Genomic DNA, 22,840 nt, shown 5'->3' on the forward strand with positions numbered 1-22,840 from the left:
AGATACTACACAAAGCTAATAATACAGGGTCCAAGCCAAAGCAGCCTGTAAACAGGAGAGCAGATAAATAAATCCATGATGACAATGCAAAAGGGAAGTCTAACCTGTTCAGGGACAGGGAGGGCTTCCTGGAAGAAAAGATGACTGAGGTGATTTGGTGAAGTCTAGTAAGAGTTAGTTAGGTAAAGAGCAGAGTGAAGGGTACTGTTTCACATTCAAAGTGTTACACATGCAACAGAGTGCAGCACGTTAAAAAGCTATCCCAAAGCAGCATCTGCAGTTAGTACAGCATCATGAAAAAAGAAATCTCAATGGATAGGATTCTATCAACCTCCTTCAGGGAAACCCTACAGAGCAAAATGTCTCCATTTAAAAATACTTCTTAAGCAGCAGCATTTAAAGTAGGATGAGAAAAGATAGTATTTTAAACTGCACAACTGTAAAAACCACACATTTTCAAATGTCCAATGTGTACACTGTAAAAGATGTGAAATGCAACTTTCCTTACTCCTCTTTCCCTTTTAGGGATAATACTCAACACTTAAAATTTTAAGAGGAAGTTTATTAATCACACAGAAGTCTCTTTCAATAGGTTGACAGTTACAGCTTTTTATAAAATGCTGAATGGCTTCACATTAAAAGCATCCATGAAGCTATGTAATATATGACATAATCACGGGAACCCACTGGAATACTACAAACCACAGGCTTTCCACTGCAGATACCTCATCTGCCTCTGTTGGAGCAATGCCAGCAAAACCTCATTTATAACCATCCCAATGGCAGCCCACCTTTATCTTTGATGAGCACTAGTAGAGAGTTATATTAACACAGAGACAAGATCTGTCCCCCGGTAACTTTGGCGTCAACTGGGACCAAGTGCCTGCTACCAGCCCAGGTTTCATATACTAGACTGCAGTTTGTTCTCAGAGACCTCCTTAGTCTTCTGTCTCTGAGCCTAGCAATCTCAAGTACACTGTAACCCATGTGCCGCATCAAGTTTCATCTCCTGGTTCCCTTTCTTTGCATTCTTTCTTTTTTTTTTTTTTTTTTTTGGCTGCGCTGGGTCTTCGTTGCTGCGAGCGGGGACTACTCCTCGTTGTGGTGCGCAACCTTCTCATTATGGTGGCTTCTCTTGTTGTGAAGCATGGGCTCTAGGTACACAGGCTTCAGTAGTTGTGGCCCACGGGCTCAGTAGTTGTGGCTTGTGGGCTCTAGAGCGCAGGCTCAGTAGTTATGGTGCACGGGCTTAGTTGCTCCGCGGCATGTGGGATCCTCCTGGACCAGGGTTCGAACCCATGTCCCCTGCACTGGCAGGCGGATTCTTAACCACTGCGCCACCAGGGAAGTCCCTTTGCATTCTCTTTTGAACATACTCCAGGCCTGCGTGCGATAGGAGCAGTAGGTATGAGATGGATGGTAAAGTAAAGCAGGGTCATCACCCCCATCGTGCTAGACAAGCCACCTGTGCTAATGCAGCTGCAGATGCAATGACCGTCCTCAGAAACTACATGATACTGTGGACTCATTTTAAGATTCCCCTCAGCTACAACTCTCAAGTCATCATCATCGTGGTCTTTTTTTTTTTAACCAGTGGATGCTAGGCCATTTCTCCTCCATTTCCTATTGCCTAGGAAACAGTGCAGGCATTTCAATCAACATTTTTATGGACATGTCTATAAATATTAAGAAAAATATTTCTCATACAAGGAAAGTGACCATTCATTTAATAAGTATTTATGAGCAGACACAATGTGCTAGACACTGTGTTAGATGCTGGGAACATAAAATTAAAGAAGACACACCAACATTATTTAATTGTTATTCCCTTTAAACAAGATTATATATATATATATTATATATATCTTTACACAAGATTTATATATATTTATATAAATATAAATTATTATATAATTGTTGTTCCCTTTACACAAGATTATATATTATATATATATATATATATATATGTACACACACACATAGTAGCTGCTCAATAAACTGTTACTATTATTATATATTATGACCAGTTACAAATTATCATTTTTTAAAAACTATTACAGATTTTTTAAATGAAAATACTGCAAAGTTGCCACCAATACTCACCAATACTATAATATCTCTTTAGTTCTGTACGCCTGATCTCCTTTAACTGATTACTTTTTCTCTTTTTTTTCTCATCAGTAATATATTCCTCTTCCACAGCAATGTTGCACATGTCTTGTTCTAAAATGACTGTACTAGCATCTTCTTTTCCAGAATGAGTCCTTGTAGCCATAGCTGAGGCTGTCTCTGCATTTTGTTTGGCTTGCTTTTTCTTTTTCAATCTAGGGATGAGAAAAAAAAAAAAGGAAAAACATTGGAGAAATAATTTGCTAAGAGAAATCATATTAATTTCATGCTACTGGGCTTTGAGAAACTAATTAACTGATATTGAAAACTCTTTATATTACTGTTAATTACACTTTCCTGTTATTTTTTTTTAATCACTTAAAAATTCTTATGTGGAGATCTGTGGCCTTTCCTCAGTTTTATATCCTGCATACTTATGTCTCAAAAAAAATCACTGGGAAATGCTTTAGACCTGAGGAAATACTAGATTCTTCTATAGGCTATAAAATGTTGGGTATTTTTTATCAAGATATGCAGCTACCCTACTACAATGCCATGTTTAGGTGTTACATTTTTTTTTTAAGTGTTTCTGGTTTCAAGGGTACCTTTGGACTGATGGGCAAGCACATTTATAAAAATAAATCCTTTATAATTGGCTCACACACTGAGTAGAAAGGTTTGGCAGGGTATGAACTGGTTCAGGTCTGAGTAATTCCTTTCCTTTACACATATGATAGTAGTCGTGAAGAAAGAGCTGCATTTCCTGAGATAGAAAATGCCACAATGATAACATATAGTTGTTATGATTACTAATATATTAGCTGACTGATATATTAGTTAACATATTTGATGTTTTCAATTCTTCATTTCTAAGTCAAAGACGTATAACAGAAGAAATTTATCATAATTCACTGAAATCCAGTAACTCAAAATATTTTCCAGTTGATGTATCAATCTGGTTAACCGACGTGTCACTCTGTACTCACTAGTCCTTCTTAAGAATGTTTTTACCGCCCCAGAATGTAAAGAATAAGGGCCTTGGCCTCTACTATATGTGGCAGTCTGGTCATATATAAACATTTTTAAAATTAGGATCATTTTCCCCCCTTCTATCTTGGCACAGTTGGCGTTCTCACACACGTCTATTTCCTTTGCTCTCTTGAGCATCTATACAATTTGATGTTGGGCAATGGATGAAATGTTTTGGGAGAAAAAGGAGATAACTGTAGGATCAAACAGGGACTAAGGTTTGATTTTATGCTGATTTGCTCTGTAATGTTGGAAAAATTAATTTAACAGTCTAAAGAGGTCCCTCACGAAGGCTTAGCTGTCTAACGGGGTCTTTTATTAGGATCAATTGAAAAAATATGTGTCAACAGTAAAATACAAACAAACAGAAACAGTAGAATATACCCAAATGCAATCACAGGATGACATGAGAACTAAGCATGGTATAGTTCATGCTTAGTTCAAAAAGTTCATGGTATAGTTCAAAAACTCAGCTTTTGAGATAAAGGTACCATACCATGTGCTAACAAAACATTTCAACTAAGCTGTTATTCACTGAGCAGCCAAGTTCTTATATTTTCATTAGCTAATAAATGAGTATATGGCCAAGGAGAAAGGAGAGCTGGAAAAAAATCATAAATGAATATATTCCCCATCTCTTAGCTTAGCTCCCTCTTTAGGTTTACTTGTTAAAAAAACAAATAAGAACACAAACCAAGCAAAATTGGAAACTCATAAAAAGGAATTATATCCAGTAAGCATGTTTTTATTTTCTATCCTCAGATTTTAAACTGTTTTTTTCTGGTGAAAGAGTAGGTGGCTCTTTGCAAAGGTGAGTCAGATAATGCTCCTAATAAAACAATTTCTCTCTCGATCAAGATTTCTGTATGAGGCTGAAATTAATATGCAGTAACCTGGATATCACACAGAGATCAGCTCTTTGCTTAGGGAGGTCTATGCAAAGAGCTGATCGCTGTATCCAGAACGACATGCTGATCTTGTTCTGATATACTGGTTTAACAAAAACATGCTTGAGATGAACGTTACTGCCCACTTCCAAAAATGATTCCTTCCAGGGAGGAGAGAAAAAGAGACTTCAAAAATTAGTTCTGTGCAGACTGAGATATGTTGCTGCTTCTTAATCTCCTGAATTTTTCTACTGTAAGTTAATTTAAATGTCCTCATTTCACTGTTCCCACTATAATTAAACTCAGATCTAGGGCACATGTTTTGATGAACAGCAGCACTGTTGGAGACATCTCATTAGAGACTGATTTTCACACGTGGAAATAACAAAATGGGATACATTGTTTCATTCATTTTCCCCCCTTTCCACACAGACCATTATTGTCAACCCATACAGCCAAACATAGTTGTTATGTCAGAAAGAAAAAATAATGCTAGATAATAGCAATACCAAACTTGTTTAACAGAAGACAGTACAATTTAACACTTCAGTAATTTTACAATCAGCTACATCTTTTGCTTTGACTAGAGAACTCATGAGAATTTGTTTCTCTGGAGGTTATCAATACGAGTGGAACATTCTGATCTTCTAACTGGAAATCATATGTGAGTTCTGGAAGCCCACTGTAAAATCCTTCCCCAAAGCATGGAAATACATTGTTAACACTTTTCTAAGGGGGGATAACTGCCAGTCTGATAAATGTGGTATAGTTAATGCTCTTCAAACATTCCTTTTTAGGGCTTTTATCTTTTAAGCCTTCCCTTTTGTTCTTCGAACCAATATCATTCTAAGACATTCTCACAAAAGGGTTTTGTTATTACTAAATTGAGATAACTGGAAACAAAAAGTTACATAAGAAAATAAACTCCCTTTATTTCACCAATGCTTTTTTTTTTTTTTTGGTTGTGTTGGGTCTTCGTTTCTGTGCGAGGGCTTTCTCTGGTTGCGGCGAGTGGGTGTCACTCTTCATCGCGGTGCGCGGGCCTCTCACTGTCACGGCCTCTCTTGTTGCGGAGCATAGGCTCCAGACGCGCAGGCTCAGTAGTTGTGGCTCACGGGCCCAGTTGCTCCGCGGCATGTGGGATCTTCCCAGACCAGGGCTCGAACCCGTGTCCTCTGCATTGGCAGGCAGATTGTTAACCACTGCGCCACCAGGGAAGCCCTCACCAAAGCTTTTTTAATGGCCCCAAATGTACACATTTATATGGTGGACTAAAAAAATTACCTGGGTGGCTTCCCTGGTGGCGCAGTGGTTGAGAATCTGCCTGCCAATGCAGGGGACACGGGTTCGAGCCCTGGTCTGGGAAGATCCCACATGCCGCGGAGCAACTGGGCCCGTGAGCCACAACTACTGAGCCTGTGCGTCTGGAGCCTGTGCTCCGCAACAAGAGAGGCCGCGAGAGTGAGAGGCCCGCGCACCGCGATGAAGAGTGGCCCCCTCTTGTCACAACTAGAGAAAGCCCTCGCACAGAAACGAAGACTCAACACAGCCAAAAATAAATAAATAAATAAATAAATAAATAAATAAATTACCTGGGGCTTCCCTGGTGGCACAGTGGTTAAGAACCCGCCTGCCAATGCAGGGCACACGGGTTCGAGCCCTGGTCTGGGAAGATCCCACATGCTGCAGAGCAACTAAGCCCGTGCACCACAACTACTGAGCCTGCACTCTAGAGTCTGCGAGCCACAACTACTGAGCCCGCGTGCCACAACTCCTGAAGCCCGCACACCTACAGCCCATGCTCCACAACAAGAGAAGCCACCGCAATGAGAAGCCCGCGCACCACAACGAAGAGTAGCCCCCGCTCGCCGCAACTAGAGAAAGTCCGCACAGAGCAACAAAGACCCAATGCAACCAAAATTAATTAATTAATTAATTAATTTAAAAAAAATTACCTGTCAAGTCATCTTAAACAGATGAGTGATTGAAAATGGTGAGACATATTTAAAATTTGATTGCTGTGAATCCAAAAAAAACCCCAAAAAACCAAAAAACTAAAAAACAAAAAACCTTTTGTGATGCTCATTTGTCTTTTTTAAAAGTAGATCACAATTTCATAAAACAAGTGTTTATTACACAATCTCCTCTCACTACTGTAACCAAGCCCTGTCAATTCTATTTCCTAAATCTCTCCCTCTCAAATACACCTCTTTTTCTTGGTCTCTGCTCCCATGGAACGATTTCAGGCTTTCATCATTTCTCTGACTGAACTATTTTTTTACAATATAATTTATTGTTCTTTGTTTTATTATGAAAATAATATGTGTTCATACTAGGAAATTTTGAAAATGCAGAAAAATAAAAATAACACTTAAATCAAATGAAATGCTAACACTAAGAGGCAATCACTGTTTGGGGGAGAAAATGTAAAGGTAGGGGCAATTACACTAGGCAGACCTTCCCCAAGGGCAGAAGAATGAGGCAGTGTGGCTCACCATCGCGATTCTGAGCTTCTTATACGCACCTTTCCATAAAGGATATTAAAGGACTATATAAAATAAACAAGGACCTACTGTATTGTACAGGGAACTATACTCAATATCTTGTAATAACCTATAATGGAAAAAAATCTGGAAAAGAATATATATATGTATGTATGTACGTATAACTGAATCACTTTGTTGTACACTTGAAACTAAAACAACATTGTAAATTAACGATACTTCAATTTTTAAAAAAGGAATACTAAAGGGCTTATTTTGGAATCTCTTGGCTCTTTTTACATTAAAATTGTGTGCACTTGTAAGACATATGCACACCTCACTTTTTCCCCCTACTTTTATCCTAACCCAGAGATAGCAGACTACAGAAATAAATAAGGTGATACTGCTAAAGAAAGCATTTTTTAGTAGCTCAATGAAAACTGTTTTCCTCTGAAGCTTTTTCCTTTACTAAAGGAAATAAGTTTAGAGCACTGGCGGTCATCAAAGCCAAGGGCCTGGAGCAAGTTCCTTTCTTTGTCTCTGTGGAGGTCTCCCCTGTTGCTTGCTGACCGCCAGTGGAATGTAACACAAAAAGGCACCAAATGGAGAGAGGAGGCTTTCATTAGCACTAGAGTGAAAGCTTCATGAGGGCAGGGACTTGTTTAGGTTTTGTTAATGCCATACTCCCAGGGCCTATGCATGGTACACATTAGCTATTCAATAAATACTTCTTGAAAAAATAAATAGATAAATGAGGTTACATTCTGATTTGTTTGAGATCTGCTCTCCTACAAACATGCCATTTCACAGCTTTCTTTGATTAGCAACATGTTCTCAAAAATAAACTCTCATCTCCTTATCTAGATACTTAAAAATATATTAGCCACATATAATTAAAAATATATTAAACTATAGACTTATTTCATTAATATTAACTTAGTGGCTCTCTATGACTCTTTCCTTAATTCCATAATTTGAGGTCCATGTGTTTCTATAAAAAGTGCCATAGACATAAATATCTAGCACAGCACAGTCTAATATGGTAGCCACTAACTAGCCACCTGTGGTTATTAAATGTAATAAAAATTAAATAAAACTTTAAATTCAGTTCTTCAGTTACAAGAGTCATATTTTAGGAACTCAACAGACGCATGTGCTAGTGGGTACTGTAGTGAACAACACATGTATAGAACACTTCTGTCATCACAGAAAGTACTGGACAGTGCTGACCTAGAGCTGACTCAACAGACAGCCCTATTAGCAAGAGACTAGAGGAAAAGACTGAAGACAGAAATCGTTTCATATTTAAAGCTTATCGAGTGTGTGCATAGAATACGTCTACAAGGGTATAACAAAAAATTTGTAAAGTGAGTTTCCAGCTAAAGAAAGGTAGTAGCTGTGGGGAAAGAGAGAGTAAGAAAAATTACTTTCCACTTCTCTTTTATATATTTTGGATTTTAAAACATGTACAACATCTAGTCCCCGCCAAAATTTTTTTAAGTATTTAGTCTTTGAAGTCTCCTTCCTACAATAATTTAACACATATATTGTCACATTTTTAAAATTGAGTTCTACTTTTTAAAAAAGATTATTACGAAAAGTTTGAAAGAGCTTTCTTCAAACAGCAACTACTATTGAGTTGACTAATGAACCAGCCACTGTGTTATGTACTTTATAAATATTATCCTATCCTCACAAAAGGCCAAGGAGGTAGGCAATCTTATCTCCATGTTACAGATACGAAAAGGAAGCCTGAGAAAAATGAGGGCCACTTTGCAAGGTCACAGGGCTTGGTTAAGTTGTGGAGCAGGAATTCACAATGGCCACAGGGCCTCCAGGATCTCTCCTAAAGGTATGTTATGGCATATATATACCTTGACTTTAAAATAAAATCCACTGGACTTCGGAAATTCTCTGAACTATTTGAGGGAGAATGGTTTGGCAACCTGGTGGGCTTCAATGGAGAACATGCTCACAGGAAGGAAAGAGGTTCTGGGCTTGGCTGTCTGACAGTCAGTTGTGACCTTCTTTGGAAATAAGATAAACTCTCCAGGACTTCTAAGGTAAACAAAAGCAAGAGGTTGACATGATTTTCAAGGTCCTGTCTGCCTCTAACAGTTGGCTGAGCTTAGGAAATGTGCTAAAGCTCTTTTTGAGGTTAAAAAAAAAAAATCTTTTAAATCCAAACTAAACCTTCCTAAGAGTCTGCACTTTCCTGTGCTCCCTCACATCTGATTACATATTCCACTGCAGAGCTTCCAGCCCTGGGAAAATCCAGAGGTTAAGAAAGAACACCCTTCATATACAAAGGATGTTTAAAAAAAAAAAAAAAAAGGCAAAGAAGCTCTGCTCTACAATTTGGAGCTAATATCTCCATGAAGAAAAGTAGAAAATGTCAAAACTGAGCAGCCATGGAGGCAATATAATCTTCTTTTTCTTTTGCCTTTTTTTTTTTTAAGTTTTTTCATTTTTTAATTTTCTTAAGCATACCCCTTGGTGTCTCATTTCATCCAGTTACAGGTAAAGAGGGGATGAGATTTGGTCTGTGGAACTCCAGAGAACATATTAATGAGCAAGAGGAAGTCACAAAAAAATAAACATTAGTTCAATATAACTTTCTAACAGAGCAATCCAATAGTGGAACTGGCTGTTTCACCAAGAAGGGAACTCCCCGTCACTGGAAGTATTCAAGCAGGTCAGGTCCAAGTTGTGACCTCCCAAACTGCATGTAATAGTCCTGCATATTTTTTTATTGGAATATAACTGACATATTATATTAGCTTCAGGTGTACAACATAATGACTCAATATATGTATATAGTATGAAATGACCACCATAATAAGTCTAGTTAACATCCATCACCACACATAGCTACAAATTTTTTTTTCTTGTGATGAGAACTTTTAAGATCTACTCTCTTAGTAACTTGCAAATATACAATACAGTATTTTTAACTACAGTCACCATGCTGTACATTATATCCCCAGAACTTATTTTTATAACTAGATATTTGTGTCTTTTGACCACCTTCACCCATTTCACCCACCCCCCAATACAGTCTTCTTTGATACAAATTTCTCCTCAAAATTGCTTCTGTATGGAAATAGGAGTATTAACATAAAAGATGTAGATGTAATATTATTTCATTTAAAAAGTTACAGAACAGTATTATAGTATGACCCTATTTTTGTGAAATAAAACAAAAAATAAAAGAAAACCCTCCAAGACCAACAACTATTCCATTTAGCTATATATGTACATAGGTTTAGATATATAGGTATGGAAAAATGGTTGGTCAATGGGGAAAGAGAGAAGAGGGGTAACTTTTACTTTACACTTACATAATTTGGCGTTGAATTTTTTTATACAGCAAGCATATATATTAATTTTGTAATTATAAGGCAAATACATTTTAAAAAACTAAACATCTATAGCTATGACAACATTTTGCTAAATCTCGTTCAGAGGTATATTATTTTTTCTGAATCCAGCTAGCACAGTAAATTGCTGCACTGCAACCCCAATCCCCTTCTTCATCAAGGCAGAGCTGGTCTGTGGCCCTCAGGGGACCTTCTCTTAGTTCTTGATCTTGGCTGTTCCACTGCAACCTTGTCATTGTACTGTTCTGACCTTCAGAGCCTTGGCTGTTTTTTCCCGGTTGCCTAAACCAGGCTCTTGCCATTTCCAGACTCAGGGAAATGGGTGTTGCCACAGAATAAGTACGGCCTGTGAGGCAGAAACATCTGCGTTTGAACCCTCATTATTCTTTATTAGGTATGCATCTTCAGGCAAGTTACTAAATCTCAACTCAGGTTCCTTGTCTGTGAAAGGGAAACAACAGCCTCAGATGGGGTTTTTTGATGATTAAACTAAGTAGTACACAGAAAGCTTACCTGTACTATTAAACACAACCTGTTCCTGGCTCTCAGTAAAAGCTCAATAACCAGATGTTCCTACTTGGTTGTGCCACTGCTGTTGTCACTACTTGGGGATTTCTCAAGATCCAAGAAAATGAGGTAACATATAAAAAGAGTATAACACAACAAAGAAGGTGTCTGAGAGATTCTAGACATTCTTCTTCTCACTGTACATAAATATTAACTTTAGTTAACTGTGCTATGAATTTAGACACCAGCACAAAGCTATTTATTATTTCTGGGAGAACATCACTTCTGGTATTCCATTTCATTTTGTGATTTCACAAATGGAAGGTCAGTTTTCCATTTCCACCGCAAATTCCTAACTGGGATAAATGCCAAATAAAATCAAACTTAAAGCCGGGGGCGGGGGGGAATCATTGAAAAACAAAACAAAACAAAACACTCACCTAATGAAAAGTCTCTCTTGGAATTATGATCAAATAAAACCAAAAAGTTCAGGCGTAATCCCTGGAAAAATCTGTAGATGTACCTGATTCTAGTGCCACCCTTTGAAATGTGCATTCATTTTTTTCATTTAGTCTAATTTTGATCCTGAAATCCCCCTCTCCCCCAGGAGAATTCATCAGTTCAAATGGAAAAACTTTGGTTCCATAGAACCAACACAGTTAGAAAATGAAATCCTTTGGCTTTGAATTCACTAACCAGCAATACAACCATCCAGATGAACACAGGTAACAGAATTTCCCTTGGCTTCAAGAAACAACTGCGTTCCAATAAAGACTGCTAAATACAATGCCAATCAGGGACACGCCACAAAATTTTCCCTTTACTAGGATTTCTTTGTACTATTTTAACAGTGGTGGAATCAGCAGATCTGAGGGGACTCTGGTAATCAAAGTGCAGGTGCCAGGAGTGGACGTAAACAAATTGTCACACTTTCAGAGAAGGCTTGGGGGGTGGCTTCATAAGGGACATTTCAGAGAACCTTACATGCTCCTCCCAGTACCAGGATGACAATGGTACTGCCACAAAATGGATGCCTACTGTGTAGAATGTTTGCCTTGTATTTATGAAACAAGACAGGCTTTTGTTGCATATATAGCGTGCCCGTGTGGGAGTCCGGTTCCCTTTTCCAAAAATCAGGATGCTGAGTCACAACCTGAAAAAGTCACATGGGAATCAATAGTACGGACAATAGCAATATATACCTCAGCCATAAACTGAGGAAGGGAACCAGAAAAGGGAACTTGCTCTGGGAGATAAGAGAATTGCATTCTCCTAAGAGTAATCGGCAAAGTCCTGTAAATATAATATAATATTTAAATATTAGGAATTTTACTGCTTATCAGTCAAGAATAAGCTGATAAACACCGCAATACAGAAATTAACCAAAATCTGCAAACAGAAGCGTTAAGAAATGACTAAGTATTTGGCAGTTTTTAAATTCCCTTTTGCTTTATAATGGTATTATGTATGTAGTTTATTTAACTTAATATCATCAAATTAACCAGCTGTATTAGCTTCCTATGGCTGCTGTCACAAATTACCACAAACTTGGTAGTTTAAAACAACACACACATATTCTCTTACAGTTCTGAAGGTCAGAAGTCCGAAATCAGTCACGGGGCCACACTACCTGCAGACACTCTTTCCTTGCCTTTTCCAGCTGCTAGAGCTGTATTCCTTGTGGCCCCTTCTCCCATCTTCAAAGCCAGCAGCACAGTTTCTCGTTTCACTGTCACACATTCTTCTCTGCAGTCAAATCTCCCTCTGCCTCCTTCTTACATGAACACTGAGATTGCATTCAGAAGCCAACCCAGATAATCCAGGATAATCTCCCCATCTCAAGAGCCTTAACCTAATCTTATCTTCAAGGTCTTTTAGCCAGAGAAGGAAACACTCCCAGGTCTAAGGATTAGAAGCTGGATATCTTTGGGGGTCATTATTCAGTCTACCACACTGGCTAAATTAGCTTTTGCGTCATAAATAATTGTAAACTGAGCAGCATATCACTGTAGTGTCTTAGTTTCCCATGTCTAAATCATTTCTGCATCTATGCAATGTGTTGTCTACGTTACTTGAAAAAGTTCACTCCTCAGTGACCGGCAGTAAGCAAATATTTCTCAAGAAAAAATAAAAAGTTTACTCAGGACCATCTTGAAATCTAAAGGTGCAATGAAAACACCACAAGCATGAGCTCTCATTTTATGTTGGGTGACTGCAAAACAGACTCTTGGAGGTGGAGATAGTGGAAGGAAAATTTTTAACAGGCAGGATTTCTAAGGAGTTCATCTCATTTTCACATCTGATTTCTTTGATCTTCACTGAAAACAGGTATTCACTCTTTATGACCAAAGCCAAGAAGTCCTCCAAATATTTTTTTTTTCTTTTACTAGAGCCCCTTAGCATGCCCAGAAATCTTTTTTTTTTAAGTCAGTTAACTATTTTTTAAAATATCTTTTACTCAGAATGAATCATATGCTCAGACTCCCCAGTGACATTTACAGAAAAGAGCATTGGGATATATATTTCAATGACATATATATCTCAGCATAACAGCGACATATTTCAGTGACACAATTCTGAAGAAACAGAAAATTTTGATTTATTGAAGTCATTTAAGCAAAACAAGCAACTAATTAAAGAATACTACTCTGAAAATTTTCAAGCAGAAATACGAAGATGCCAGGGATCTTGTTCTCAGATTTTAACCTAAGTCCCTGTTAACTGCTTAAACTACAGAAACATGGAGAAAAATAAGGCTGAAAAAAGACAATCCTGAAAAAAAATCAGTTTAGTATATAAATTAACATTTTCCTGAAGGTCTAGTGCGTGAAACACAACATTTATGATCAGCAGAAATGGCCTGCTTACAGAAAACAGTTAGGAGTGGCATAAAATTATAACATGCTCTAACTCAACTTCTCTCACCCTTCCGACTTTTAAAATATATTCTAATAATTTTTAACTGCTTTTAAACAAGTTTAGACACACACATATCCTTTTATGATAACGTTATTTCAGTGTCATAAACTAGACACGGGATCATAACTCCTCCTATCATTATAGGTACTTTCAGAAAGAATAACCTTATATCAGGCATGAAATTTTTTGAATTATTTTGGCAGATGCCCATAATTTAGTTGGTTTACATCCAGTATGTAGATGTATTTCTTCCAATTAATATATACTGGTCATGTCCTTGGGAAGTGACACTGCTCAAAAATAAAATTCAGGGAATGGGAGACTAGTAATACCTACTTTGAAATTTTTCCCTACTGAAATTAGTGTAGAACTCTGGGGTAATTCACTTGTGTGTAAGGGTGAACCAAACATAGATTTTTGAAGAAAAATCCTGGCCCTGCTTTCATGTATTTGAGGGCCCATCTTCCAACCACACGGCAGTCTTGGTCAGGGTCTTCAAAAAACCTCAACAGTGGTCGTCTCTCAAGTACACTAGTTTGCTTGTAACCAACCAAAATAAACACCTGTGGTTTAATAAAAAATAATATTTGATCTTTTTCTTCCTTTGGTTTCTGGCACAGAGTTCCCAGAACATCTGGTATCTCCTGAGTGATGAGAATGTGTCTGTATGCTAATGAGATGACTCTGGTATGCGTGGGGAGGAGGGGTAGGGAGTGAGGGGGCCCAGACAGCTTCAAGATAGGGCTTGGTCACCAGAAACACCAAGGCTTGATTAGAAGCTTGGAACTTTCAGCCCCAGCCCCAGACCTTGAGAGAGGGGAGAGAGTGGAGGGGCTAGAGATTGAGTTCAATCACCAATGGCCAATGATTCAATCAATCATGCCTACCCCGTGAAACCTCCGTGAAAGCCCTTAAATGACAGAGTTCAGAGAACTCCCAGGGTTGATGAACACATCAATGTTCTAGGAGGGTGGCACACCCAGAGAGCACACGGAAGCTCTGTTCTCCCCACCCACATACTTTGCCCTACGCTTCTCTTCCACTGGGCTGTTCCTGAGTTATATCCTTTATAATAAACTGGTAAATGTAAGTAAAGTGTTCTCCTGAGTCCTGTGAGTCATTCCAGTGAATGAGTAGGGGATCATGGGAACCAAATTCATAGCCAAGTTGGCTGTATGTATGGGTTGACTCGGGATGTGGAACTTACAAGGAGCATCTGGGGTGAGGGCAGTCTTGAGAAACTGAGCCCTTAAACCTGTGTAGTCTGACACTTACTCAGAGCTGTCAGTGTGAGAATTGAATTGAATGGTTGGATACCCAGCTGGTATCGGAGAATCCAAGAATACCAGATGCTAGACTTTGCCAAAGAACCAACCTTCAGCACAGCAGAGAAGATGGAGGTGAGACTGATAAAGAACTGTGTGAAAAACATGCAGGCTCCCCCTTCCTCTGATGAGAGTTGAATGATTGAACACCTGCTGGCAAGTTCTGCTTGGCCCACAAGCACTTTCTAAAAATCCAAATGACCTGATGGTGAGCATTTAAAATGGGGACATCTTACATTAAAATCCAGATTTCAGGCTGACCTTGAAGAATCAGAAGCCACAACAGCACTGTACTAGAGCCCCACATGGCAAAACAGGATGGAGCAGAGCGAGAGCAGCCCCCCTCCTCTGAGAGGGCACGTGCCACGCGGTCACCAGTCTCTTCCATCCGTGCAGCACCTCCACGCTCAAGGCTGACAGCCACCATGTAGCATGCACTCATTTACATCACTGCTATGGTTCCTAAGGTCACTGTTTGCATTTTGTGCTACAGACAACATATAGTTTTATTCTTAGGTCAATTCAGATCATCAGGAAGCTGCAGTCTTGGACTCCACTGTGTTGGCCTACTGCAGAACGTCTTTAAGTCACGTTTTGGCTTCATATCCTCTCTTTTCACTCATAGTCGCTGCAATAAAATGCTCTTATGGATGTTAAAGACACTACCACTAAATTTTTAGTGTTCCTTTTATCTAGGACGTGCAGCCTATGTAATTTCAGAATTAAAGGCTAGGAAGGGCTTTGTCACCTGGGGAACTGGCGTGCTCCGCTCATGATTAGGGAGAACTATGGAAAGGAGTCCCTTTATATCACTAACCATGAAGTAGTCATCCCTCAGTATACATGGGGGATTGGTTTAGGACCTGCAGCCAGATACCAAAATTCATGAATGTTCAAGTCCCATAGTCGGCCCTCCATATCGGCTAGTTCTGCATCCAAGGCTTCAACCAACCCTGGATTCTATATTAAGCTTTTGATCCACAGTTGGGTGAATCCAGGGATGCAGAATCTGCAGATTCAGAGAGCTGAGTGTATTTATTGAAAAAAAAAAATCTGCATATAAGTGGACTGAGCAGTTAAAACCCATGTTGTTCTACGGTCAACTGTAGTTCTGAGTCAACTACACAACTAATAACATGCCATTTAGTGTTCTATTTTTCATCTCAATTTATATGTTCCCTAGCCTTGACTTTCAGTTTTTAATTAGTATTTTACAATTTTTTTTATAAGGGTAACACAGAGAAAATATATGAATATGTGGATAATTGCAACCTCATTCCTTGTGCTACCTCCTAAGGGAAACTCTGGGTTTGATTCTCAGCTTTTTCCCCTTTCCCTGGTTCTGGGCTTATTGACACAAATGTGAGAAATAAATTAGCAGGAGGAGAGAAGTGGAGAAGAATATACAGTGAGAGAGGAAATAGAAGAAAAGATACCGGAACTTCCCTGGTGGCGCAGTGGTTAGGAATCTGCCTGCCAATGCAGGGGACACGGGTTCGAGCCCTGGTCTGGGAGGACCCCACATGCCGCAGAGCAACTAGACCCACGCACCACAACTACTGAGCCTGCGCTCTAGAGCCCGCGAACCACAACTGCTGAGCCTGTGTGCCACAACTACTGAAGCCTGTGCGCCTAGAGCCCGTGCTCTGCAACAAGAGAAGTCACCACGAGGAGAGGCTTGCACACTGCAATGAAGAGTGGCCCCCACTCGCTGCAGCTAGAGAAAGCCCGCATGCAGCAACGAAGACCCAATGCAGCCAAAAATAAATAAATAAAAACAAATAGATTAATTAATTAATTTTAAAAAAATAAAGAAGAAAAATACCTAAAAAAGAAGGTGGAAAGAAGGAGAAAGGTAAGGACTGACTGGATTTGAGGAGACCCTTTGTGTAAATTTCAAGACAGAGAAAGTTTGGGGAGATAGCTGACAGCCATGTAAAAGTTCAGAGAGATGGGCAAAGAGGATTTTTTAAAAGTTCTATTATATATAATGCATTTACTCCCCTTTTGGATGTTTTCTGAGAGGTGAACTAAGTATTTGAATTATTTTCAATTATTTTCACTGTCATACTTATTTCTTTTTTTTTTTTTTTAATTAATTAATTTATTTATGGCTGTGTTGGGTCTTTGTTTCTGTGCGAGGGCTTTCTCCAGTTGCGGCAAGCGGGGGCCACTCTTCATCGTGGTGCGCGGGCCTCTCACTATCACAGCCTCTCTTGTTGTGGAGCACAGGCTCCAGATGCGCAGGCTCAGTAGCTGTGGCTCACGGGCCTAGTCGCTCCGCGGCATGTGGGATCTTCCCAGACCAGGGCTCGAACCCGTGTCCCCTGCATTGGCAGGCAGATTCTCAACCACTGCGCCACCAGGGAAGCCCCTTATTTCTTTGACTATGACTTAATGCTGGGACTGGACCACAACAGGTCTGCTTATATATATGGGTTACACAAATGTAGTTTTTATAAGGTGCCTCAAATCTCTATGGAATAAGATGGGGCATGAATGAATGAATGAACAGATAAGAAATAAACAAACTTCAGTGCTGCAATGATAAAGCAGGCTAATTATAAGTTATCTATGTCAAATTCCACAAATTGTTAAAATCCTTGAATCCCACCATGTCACATAGACTAAAAGGGACTAATACGACAAGTGAAGTTGCTTGATACCCTTACAATGACAGAAATCAAACTCTGCCCAACACCAATGTACTAATTTAAAGAATATAAGGTGCTCTGAGGGGGACAACTACCCTGAAACCTAACAACTCCCCTACCACTCGAACACCTGCCCATTTCCCCAGATAAAGAGAACTGGACTTTTCCATCATTCACTCTTCTTCATACTTAATATGTCACTTGGCACACGGAGGTGAAACAAAATTCATTATATGCCATTAACTGAGTAATCAAACCACCTTCTCTAAGAGCAGTCTTTACCAAGAAACTTTCACTTTGATTTTATTACATTTTCTTTTTGATTTTTTAATAGTAGTTGATAAAAGGCAAGGTAATTTCATATAGATTTGCATTTGTTTATGTAGTTTTAATTGTTCTGATCTGAGAAATTCCTTTTAATTTTCGTACACATTATGGAACTCTTTTACACCTATGTAATATTGGAATAATAGTCATCCAAATTTCCTGTGGATTTCCATGTTCCTGTGTTAAGCCATAAGAAAACTCAGCTGGACTTTATTTTGGCTGAGATTGAAGAAGCTTCTGAACAAAACCAAATTATAATGATAACAATATTTCATAAGATGAGGGAAAATAAATATGTTTTTAACTATCACTGAGATGCTCTGCAGGGAGTATACTAGCTGCAGTTCAAATGAAAGTCAAACAAAGGAAAGTTTCATTGCTGTTTATATGGATTAGCGCAAAGAAGCCCCAATCAGTAAAAAGCAAGGCTCAATATTTAACCCATGTATTACACATAACAATTTCACAGCAACATGAGCAAAAACTAAAATTCAGCATTTGTCAACTATTATATCCTTAGTAAAACTATTATACACACAAAAAATAAGGAGTTCTTCATCAATATATATTAATTCCTCTATATTCAGATATTGTTTTAGGGGACTTGTGATGTTAAAGCACTAAATTGAGTTTTCAGAATTCTACATAAAGCTGTCACAATATTAAAGATTCTAAAATGGTAAAATAATAATAATTTAAAATGATAAAATAATTACCTAAGCTAATAGAAAATTTATCTTTTCCATCTTGTTTTCCAAGAAGCACAAATCATAAAATTTCAGGTAGGAAAGCTCCTTAAAAGTCATCTCACTGAATTATCTATCCAGTGATGGGATTAACTATTATATTTACAGACTCTTTCCAAACACTCCAGTGCCTAGAAATTCACCAAGACTCAACATATATCATTCTTCTTTTTAAAACTCAACTCCAGTGCCTAGTTCAGTATCTGATGCACTATAGATAATTGTAGTAGACTTTTGTTGACCTCCCTACAATCTTTTCCTCCTTGTTTTGCCATCAAGCACCAATTTTCAATAAATATACCCTTCCCCCACTTTTAATACCATATCTGGGTAGGGTTCCACCCCAGCTCCAGGGACGAAAAACACAGTTGGTCCTTGAACAATATTAAGTTTGAACTGCACAGGTCCACTTACATGGGGATTGTTTTCAATAGGTAACACTACAGTACTACATGATCTGAGGTTGGTTGAATCTGTGGATGCAGAACCATGGACACATCAGAACTGCAGATATGGAGAGCCAACTATAAATTATATGTGGGTTTTTGACTATATGGAAGGTTAGCGCCCATAACTCCTGTGTTGGTCAAGGGTCAACTGTATTTAACCCAGGCCAATCAAAGCACTGAGGCCCCTCTTGCACAGTTGCCCAGAACCAGCACATGATCGAAGCTGGTCCAATCAGAGTGAACCTCAGGACTCACGTGGACTACAGGTAACACACTCACTTTGCCTACTGTTGCACAGGGGAGATCCTGTGTTGTCAGTGTTTATCAAGTAAATCCTGGGAAGGAAGACAAAAGAATGGAAGAGCTTATATACAGAGAAACTGAGTCATGACGACATTATTTGGGCCCCAAATCAAGGTATTCTTTAAGTCAAATCTAAATCCCAGGACTTTTTAACTTATGGGTGCCAGTAAATCCCCCAACTCCTTTCCCCCTAAGCTGGTTTGATCTGTTTTCTGTTACTTGACACCACCCACCCCTCAAAAAGAGAGTTCAGACTATTATGTAAATTTACACGTGAATGACCCCCAAATGTGGACTGGCTGAGCTGAGGCTGGATAGCAGCTGGGAAGTTCGCCATCTTTGTCATGTGACGATAAAATGGATGTCTGCTGTATCCTAAAACTAGATCATGTGTCTATCAGGACTGCATCATTAGGGGACTTAAGAGAATTTTTAGGATTCTAGAGTAAACTGTCTACTTATTTAGCCTTCAGTAAGGTCTTCCAAAAAGAGACAAGTTTGGGCTGTAATTGATCTGCTGAAAGTAGAGCCAGATGAAAATACGATTTCACGAAGAGAAAACCTTTGTTTGCGGCTAAGAGTGTGGTGACCTAGAGTCTTGCAGAGGTGGGAAAGCCAAATTATCTGCCCCAAACTAAAGTCAGTACAAGGAAAGTAGGGGACTTCACTATTCTTTTGTTTAAGTCTTTATTGAATTTGTTACAATATTGTTTCTGTTTTATGTTTTGGTTTTTTTGGCGTGAGGCATGTGGGATCTTAGCTCCCTGACCAGGGATGGAACCTGCACCCCCTCCAATGGAAGGCAAAGTCTTAACCATTGGACCGCCAGGGAGGGACTTCACTATTCTGAGATGAGGATTTGTGAGAAGCTGATCTTCCTCAGGCCCCTTACCTCCAGTTATTCCCTCTGCCAGACACACGTGATGATGGCCCCATTGCACAAATGCAGCAGAAATACAGCCCAGGGCTCCTAAGAAGGAAATCAATAGTGCCTCCCCAGCTCAGGTCACTGGTTTTCACTGCCCTGAAGCACAGACACAGAGGGTAGTGCTACTCTCAAGGCTAAGGAGATGGGATGAGTACCAGCCCACAGCTGAGAGACCAAAATTCTCAAGCCGAATTCTATCTTCATCCAAAGACCATGGCTCTGCCAAGTCTACGGTTCTGGTTTCCAGCCATGGTGTTTGGCCAATGAAAACAGAATGAAAGCCTGCTAAATTTTTTAATGGAATTGTATTGCCAGGAAAAGAAACCCTGATTTGTCAAACAAAATGGACTTGTAACTGCTCAGCTCCCAAAGGAATCCCTTGATCCCCAAATCTTTGCCATCAGAAGATGGCTACTAGAGAAGTCCGGCTCCCAGAAGGCTCCTCCTCCATGCTGTCAAAACAGTGGATGAGAGTAAGCGGCTCTGAGCAGAACTGGGGCTGCCCTAAGGCTGTCCAGGGAACCGATCCGCCGCCAGAGCAGCAGAACCTGCCCTCCGGCCGAGTACAGCAGACCACTGGCCACCGTGTGTGCCTTTCCCAAACCGGAGTTTTTTTATTTTTATTTTTGGTTTTTTCCAAATGGGAGTTTTCACTTAGGGAGACTCTAAGCTGGACAACTAGATGAGCTCTTTCCCACCCAGGAAGGTGTGAGGCTGGAGCTGAGGCAGTCTGCTTGTCACCACATAATGAGGGTTCAGAGCCACCCTGGCAGCTCCCTGTGGGGTCCGAGAATGGAGAGGAAACAGCTGAGAGATGTAGTGTATGAACCCACTTAGTGCCCTGTCTACTCTTGGAGATTTTTTTCCCACTTGCATGAAAAGGAACACTAAACAATGACGACTTATAAGTAAATCAATGGCATTTATAAAGTTCTGCGTGAGACTGAATGCCATATTCCACCTCTGAAGTTTCTATCCATTGGTTTGACTTCCCGCTTGCACCAGAGAACTAAGATTTCTGCTCCTTGTGGCAGGCCTTTCAAAATGTGAGACAGAGAGCACACCCAACCCTCACACCAAGTTTTTTTTCTTCTTCTGACTAAATACCTCCAGTCTTTTCCATTTCTCTTCACACAAGATATGCGTATGCTCCTACCATGCTCATTGCTCTCAAACGAACACAGTTCAGTGCCTGCAGAATCTCGCCTGGGCATGGGCAGGCAGGCATGGAATCTGCTATCCTCTCCTCAGGGTGACACTAGCTGCTTAGGGCTGTCACAGCACACTGTCCAGTGTGGAACAGCCTCTTAGAAAATACTGGTGACTGGATGGATGGTAAAGGAGGAAGGGAAAAAAGAAAGGAAGGAGAGAAAGAAGAAAAATAAGAAGGACATAAAATGAGGAAAGACAAAAAAGACAGGAAAAGAGAAGGAAGGAAGGGGGAGGGAGAAACTTAATAGACCAAGACATCCCCAAGTAGCAACTTTTAAAAGCATGTGTTTTACAGCAGAATGGTAACATCCTATGAGAAACACTGCTTGTAGCCGCATAGCACAGGGAGATCAGCTCCGTGCTTTGTGACCACCTAGAGGGGTGGGATAGGGAGGGTGGGAGGGAGGGAGGGAGATGCAAGAGGGAAGAGATATGGGGACATATGTATATGTATAACTGATTCACTTTGTTACAAAGCAGAAACTAATACACCATTGTAAAGCAATTATACTCCAATAAAGATGTTAAAAAATAAATAAATAAAATAAAAATTTAAAAAAAAACACTGCTTGTGGGAATGCAAACTGGGACAAAATTTTTGGAGGGCAATTTGGAGTAATTATCGAAATTTTAACTGTACATAGGCTTTGATGACTGCTAGAAGTTTATTCTACAGAAATATTTGCACAAAAACACAAAGATATGTATAAAATGCAATTCAATGCAACAATGTAATAGCAAAAAAATGGAGCCATCATGGAAAGATGTCTATATTATATATAGCATTAAGTTTTCAAAAAGGAAGCTACAGCAAGTAAGAGAAAACATAATTATATATGCATGCATATTTCTGAAAGGATAGGCATGATTCTATTACCCAGGTTACCTTTGAGGAACAGAAATTGCACAGGAGGGGGGAAAAAAGAAGGTCAGAGGACTTTAAAAATCATGTGTGCTACACTCTTTTATACTGTTTGAATTTCTTATTGTTACCACTTACTGCTGTTTCAAATCATGAAAAAAAGGGTGAAGAGGGAACTCTGCTCATTACTCCGTAATGACCTATACGGGAACAGAATCTAAAAAAGAGTGGATATATGTATATGTATAACTGATTCACTTTTCTGTACAGCAGAAACTAACACAACATTGTAAATCAACTATACTCCAATAAAAATTAATTTAAACAAAAAAAAAATGAAAAAAGGGTGAGTCTCTGCCATTAGTAAAAACCGTGTTCTTTCTCAATTACTCTTCTGTTCCTCTAGTCCTTATTTCTCATTCTAACAAGAATAATGCTTCAGTGTGCAGTGCCCTTGACCAGTTAGGATACCAAGCTTCTTGATGGCACAGATGAATTACACACTCATCCCAGCCAGCGACACTGCAGTCACAGAGCAGCTGGCTTCAGGAAATGCTCCACGCAGGGTGCAGCAGAGATGGAGCCAGCAGAGGCTGGGGGCTGTGAGGCTCCAGTAGACGATTTCTAATTCTGGTCTCATCTGACCCTTCAGCTGCAATCAACACTACTGACCAGACATTTTCTGGCCTTCTTGACACCACCTCCTCCTGGTGTGGAGGG

At 39.5% G+C, this 22,840-nt stretch overlaps 1 protein-coding gene across 11 annotated transcripts in view; it reads right to left on the minus strand.

Annotated features, from left to right (window-relative positions):
• The window catches only part of NCOA7 (nuclear receptor coactivator 7), a 154,524-nt gene that overhangs the window by 76,018 nt on the left and 55,666 nt on the right, over nucleotides 1-22,840 (minus strand). For all 11 annotated transcript variants that reach the window (XM_082474556.1, XM_082474557.1, XM_082474555.1 and 8 more), the window contains one exon: nucleotides 2,104-2,324. In XM_082474556.1, coding sequence (XP_082330682.1) covers nucleotides 2,104-2,324 — 221 coding nt within the window. The remainder of the gene's footprint in view (nucleotides 1-2,103; nucleotides 2,325-22,840) is intronic.

Source organism: Balaenoptera physalus (genome assembly GCF_965194825.1).
Source record: "Balaenoptera physalus genome assembly, chromosome: 9".
In the NCBI taxonomy this organism is placed as follows: Eukaryota; Metazoa; Chordata; class Mammalia; order Artiodactyla; family Balaenopteridae; genus Balaenoptera; species Balaenoptera physalus.